Genomic DNA, 6,317 nt, shown 5'->3' on the forward strand with positions numbered 1-6,317 from the left:
ACCAGAATATAAATAGAGAAGTATATTTAAATTACTTTCTGTAAAATATTCAAATTATCTCGATGAACAAGTGCTTTTCATTCTGTTTGTCGGGGGGGAATATTCAGGTTGCAAAGGCTAAAACATGAATTCTAAACAAACTTCAATTATGAAAGAAAGAGTGATGCCTTTAGGAGGGCACTTGAAGGGCTTTATTTGTATGAAGTCAGCTATTTTAGACTAGATACTGAAACCCATGGCTATCCAGCATCCATTCCTTCATTATTTTTTTAAATAGGAAAGAATATAGTACTTTGTTCAATTAGGATTATTAGGATTAAAGAGGCCACATTCCATGCTTTCCTTATAAAAAGAATAACATGTCTGTGTTGCTATGGCTTTATTTCTCACATTACCAATCAGGCCTGCATCGTACTCTTAGAGTGGGTGAAAAGTCCACAGTGATCAATGTGATCATGCCGTGAAGTCAAAGTGCATAATTTTAGTCTGAACCCACCCTTCCTAGGGTCCAAATTAGCAATCTAGGGCCTTAAAATTAAGTACATAATTAACTTCCCAAATCTACTTTATCTTATGTTATTAAAACCCACAATTAAATAATTCTACTACGTGCAGCTGTTAGGATAGCTTTGCAATAAGCCTGAGATGAGCCAAACAACATGGGTCTGTTTAGGAAACTGCTTTCCACATAATTGAGATATAAATGTCACACCATCTGTTCAATCTATGCCCCCACCCCAATGCACTGATTTGAAAATCAATGCAAAAGTAAGTAGCTATTTCAAAGATGATTATTACTACAACCAGCAGGATCACTGATGACCCAGTAATAAATCAACTAGTTCAAATTTTCCAATATGATTTGCCTTCCCTGTTTGTTCCCCAAAGAACCAACAACCAAGCCCCCAACAAAAAAAAAACCCAACAAGAAAAACAACCCCCTTCCCCATTTTCCCCACCATCCCTGCTGCCACCCTCCCTTGCAACCACTACCTGACCTAAGTCCCAAGGCAGCTCCAGCCAGTTGAAATCCAAATAGTAGAGACTTAACATTCCCCTGGATGAAAGCTTGGAAAGAAATGTTCCATTGAAGCAGACAGAGCCAAAAAATGAGCCACATCCACAGGCACCAGTGGAGATCCAAAGATCAAGGAATCAAATACAAATGCCAAGTCCAGAGGGGCAAAAATGGTATTATCAATGGTAAAGAAAACCAAGGACAAGTCAGGAGCCAAAGATGGATGGATACAGGTCAAACATGATCATAGAATTAGATCAGGCCTTGAATAAATGCTCAAAATTATTGACCAATGTATTGATAAACCTGCTATTAAAGGCCCAGGAGTAAGAAAAGTGCCCAAGTTGTGATAATTTAAAGTCTATTCAAGATTTCCCATATTAGGCAGTAAAATAAAAAGCTAGAAGAGTGAAATACTTAACAGGCTAACTGAAATATTCCACAATGTAAATGCCAGAATAAAAGTTCTCATAAGTGCTACAAGAACCATAAGTTGTGCCTGATTTGTTCATTGACGTATCCTCAGCAACCACAATGGCAATTGGCACATAGTAGTTATTTATTAAATATTTGTAGAATGTAGGCATGCATGACGGAATAAACAAATATGTGTGTTCTATTTAATTCATAATGAAAGCATTATGTAGTGGTAATTCCTAAACTTCTATATAAAATTTGAGGAATTTATGCATTTGGATACTTCTCAAATAACAGTAACTGTGTAATCATTGTATGGGGAGGAAGAAGAGGAATGGAACTGACTTGACTGCAGTATGAAAATGAATTTCCTCTGCCTCCTCATCACCATTCCAGTGATTTGACCATTTTCCAAGCTTTCATTTATCTTGATTCACCTTAGTGGTTTTTTTTTTCCTTGCCTTCCTGCACATGTGTTATAATTACTCCTATTGTTGAAAACGATATTGATGTCAAGTATAAGAAACTCATTAGACTTCCAAGGGGAAAGGGTCCATAGGCAGTTGAATAAAATAGTCCAGAGTTTAGGGTAGAAATCAGGCGAATAGACGTAAATTTGGGAACCACCAGTAGTATGCAGAGAGTATGGACGCCATAGGACTAGAGGTGATTGCCAAGGAAATGATTGTTGGCAGAGAAGTGAAGTGGTCCAAGGCTCAAGCCCAGAAGATTGCAGGGTAGGGTTGCCAGATAAAATACAGAATGCCCAGTTAAATTTGAATTTAATATACACAACGGATAATTTGTAGTATAATTTTGTCCCAAATATTACATGGACATCTGTATATTTTAAAATATTCACTATGTGAAGTTCCAATTTAACTAAGCAGCCTGTGTTTTTATTTGATAACTGGCAACTCTACTTCAATGGTTAGAGGTCAGGTAATTCAGAAGAAGCATCCAGTGATGTTGGAGAAAAGCCAAGAGAGTATAGAGTCACAGAAACCAAGTGAAGAAAGTGTATCCAGATGCCAAGAGTCTTTCTAGAACAGGCATTTTCCCAAACAGATGTTCAGAGGAGCATCTCAGCTATTACTGTCAGAGATGGGGGTTGAATGAACCCCCACTCAAATTAATTCAAAAATAGCACCTTTATCTGCTTTACCTATAAGGGCTCCAAGTAAACTTTCATTGTAGTAAAAATTTTTGTAGTGGAACAATGAGTTTGAAAACTAATGAGCAAGGAAATTCATACCATTTAAAACAGATCAAATACCTCAAGGCGGAATTAAAGGAGATTCAGGCAAAATGTTTACTTTTATTCCAGAATTTATATTCTTTCTTTTTAGTTTCCAGCTTATAATTGAAGAGTGTATAAAACAGATGAGTTTTGAACTGAATCAAATGAGAGCAAATGGAAATGCCACATCTAATAAGAACAGTGCAGCAATGGATGCAGAAATTGTGTTAAGACCTCTCATGGATTTTTTGGACAAGACGTAAGTTTTCTACCAAGTTTTCTCTTTACTAATTGCCCTAAATTTGACTGATAAAGCTTTATGGAAAAAAAAATTATCTTTCTCTATATAAGATAGCTTTGAAAAGATTGCTATAGAAATAAATTAATTCATTAAAAAACAACACACTTTCAATTCATTAGTAGATGATAAAAAAATCAGGAATGACTGTACAGGAAGGGAAAAAAATGAGAGGAAATAAATATGGGTAACACAGGAGATGGCGGTTATGAGGCAGACAGAGATTTAGGAATTCATGCTCCTCAGATAACATATTGTTTTGCATCCTCCTGTATATAGAAAAAGACTGAACTGAGTCCATAATATCTGATTTCATGTCAGAAACCCACTGAAGAAGAGAATGGCACAAATGTGACTAGAATTAATTCAGCGCAGAGGCAAGCAGATAGCTGCCTGACTCAACTTTCAACAACTGTCATTTGAGTGCCCGTCTATACCAAACCTATTCTAGGCACTGGACAATAATGAAAAAGAAAGTCCAAGTGGCTGATACCATGGAGATTACAGTCTAGTAGTGGTGGGAGTGGGTAGGAATGGAGGCCTTTGTGACTGACTAACACAGTGTTCCAAACCAGGAAGGTTAGTCGGGTTGGTCTGTTTGTTTTTTTAACACATTGACTGCCACACTAGAAAAAAAAAATTTTCCCTGGGGATACAGTGTTTTATTAAAACAAAATGATCCTTTCTAATTTGTTATTTTTTATTGTTTTCTGTGCATGAGTCATATGCAACACAATCCACATTTTTAGAATTTGTCGATATTAATCGTGACAATAAGAATATCAACACGTAAGATTTTCGTGAACCAACTGCAGGGTTTTGCTTCACGCGGCCCTGGGCTCAAAGCTAGCCTGAATTAAATACAAATCACATGGCAGTCAATGTGTTAATGTTTCTGCTTTGTCCCTAGTCTTAGAAGTTCTAATTTAGTAAGTTTAGGCTAGGGTCAGGTGCCTGTATTTTAAAATGTATCCACAATGGGGGACCATTGATGGAAAGAAACCAGAGACATGATTTCATAAACAGTGATACTAAAAACCAGAACTGAAGGTAAAAGAGAAAAGTAAATAACAATTTTGAATGCCTACCAAGGGATCAGTGTCATATGTGGTAGTTTACATATGTTATCTCATTTATTATTTTTGTGGCAAATTAACACCAAAGAGAGCAAAATGTAAAAGAGGGGTACAGTTCCTTTCTATTTAATATAAAAATAAAGACAATGAAGAAGGAATTAGTAGAGAGCACCTCTTCTGTGTATTTATGACTTCTATTTTAATTCCACTTCCCTTTGGCTATAATCCTACTGCATAAATAAGACTGATATTCTTATCAATTTATTCTCACTATTTGGTAGAAAAATTAAGTCTTACATTCTTTTTTCTGTAAGGACATATCCTGAAGATAGGTGAATAGGTAACTATATAACAAGAAGATAAGTAGGCAGGTGGGTATATAAGAAAAGGATAAGAAAGAAGAGAGAGAGGAAAAGGAATAAGAAAAGAAAGAGAGAGAAAGAAAAGGAAGAAAGAGAGAAACAGACAGACTTTTCTTCATTTCTTTAGTTTCTGAATGTGGACTTTTACCACATCGTTTCCTATGCATTCCTTTGAAATTTTTACTTTATTATAGGACTTTTTTCTGCGGACAATACAGAATCAGATCACTATAGGCCAGGGTTGTGAATGTGTTGGTGATACACAGCAGGACTAAGCCATGCCGATTCTCTTAAAACTCTCACTGGAATGCCTCCTGTGTTTTAGAACTCCAACCGGTAGTTTGCAGACACATTTATCATTTGCGAAACTGTTTTGTATATTCTATGATCAAGGTTGCACAACATAGAGTTTTAAGTAATCTTGATATTGCCAATTACTAGCTGAGTGACTTTAAATCTATTTCACCATCTGTAAAATGGAGCTAATAGAGAAGGTGTGTTGACCCTTATTTTCAGTACATTTAGAGTCTTCTTTTACCAGTCCTAATTTTTGACTTCTGATTATTATGTCATGTATGTCATTTCTTAGAATTCTTAGTAGAAAGAGATAATATATAAGACAGAAAAGAATCTATGCACTTTAAAAATTTGTGAAAGTGATTTAAAATTTTTTGAAATAGATATTATACAAGACAGGGAATTGCAGAAATTCTCAGGGCTAATTCAGAATGCATGTCTTTAAAAGTACTAGTTAGGGGAGATATTTAGAAGTCAGATATTGATTTTGTTTTCAAACAGCTAATAATTTAGGAGAAGAAATAAGAAAGGTACACAGATAAACATAATAAGGTGTAAAGGGGTAATGAGTAGAAATTTTATTTCGACTTGAAAGAATGAGTGGAAATTTCGTTTGAGTTGGGTATGTAAAGGTGGATAGAGTTTGGATGTATGGAAATGAGGGATAGGCGTTCTAGGCAGAGGGAAAACAGCTGGGTAAGTTTTTATGAAAGTATGATCAACTGTGTAATAGGAAATCTCCATTGCCAGCCAGTCCACATGGCAGTTGACAATTGTCTGGTTAATTGGTTCTGTGTTCAGCCAATCTAGACAGCTCAGGTTCCAAAATATATGCTTTTCACCTTGCATTATCCAGTTAATTAACTCTGACTAAATTAAAAAGACAGTTGCTAGATTTCCCCTTTATTTTTCATTATTGAAAACAAACAGTAGAGGGCTGAAAGTCTTAAGGAAGGTTTTGAGAAAATCTCCTTAGAAATCATGTTGTATAGGCACTCTCTGTCTTTGTGCAGCTCCTCTAAATAAAACATCTTACTTCTTTATGTTTCACTTTCTCCACCAAGACCTCACCACTTTATAAAATGAGCTATAAACTCCATTTCCAACCATCAGAAATCCCATGAAGAGCTGCAAACATGTCAATGATTTTATCCCTGTTCTTTCAGTTCCAGTCTACGCAGGGTTAGTCAGCATGCCAAGTATGTGAGCTGACCATAAAAACAAGATCAGTTCGTAGACTCAGATCTTTTGAAAGTGGAAATTACACATCTGCAGCAAAACTGACAGATTTGGTATGTCTCAAATCATCCTGGGAATTTCTCTGAGGATAGCCTTTGTTGTTCTGCCATGACATATCTGCTGCTTTCTACCCTATCTGCCACCAATATTCACCAGCAAGATAGAAATGCAATCCTTGAACAACAATTTCCAAATTTGTGGACAGATATGCCTCAGGGGTCTCCAAATCTCCTCTTCATCCAGAGAAGTTTGCTTTCATATATTTTTATATATTGGGTTTCTACATACAACAGTATTAGGAGAAATAATGTTACATGAAAAATATATTTTGGAAATGTCTCTATTTGCTCCTCACATGCTTTTAAATATT

General features: G+C 35.8%; 1 protein-coding gene across 1 annotated transcript in view; it reads left to right on the forward strand.

The window, feature by feature from the left end:
- The window catches only part of UNC13C (unc-13 homolog C (C. elegans)), a 656,589-nt gene that overhangs the window by 544,889 nt on the left and 105,383 nt on the right, over positions 1 to 6,317 (forward strand). Inside the window, 1 exon segment of the mRNA XM_012658024.1 lies at positions 2,785 to 2,934. Coding sequence (XP_012513478.1) covers positions 2,785 to 2,934 — 150 coding nt within the window.

The sequence above is a fragment of the Propithecus coquereli genome, unplaced genomic scaffold, assembly GCF_000956105.1.
Source record: "Propithecus coquereli isolate 6110/MARCELLA unplaced genomic scaffold, Pcoq_1.0 Scaffold57, whole genome shotgun sequence".
In the NCBI taxonomy this organism is placed as follows: Eukaryota; Metazoa; Chordata; class Mammalia; order Primates; family Indriidae; genus Propithecus; species Propithecus coquereli.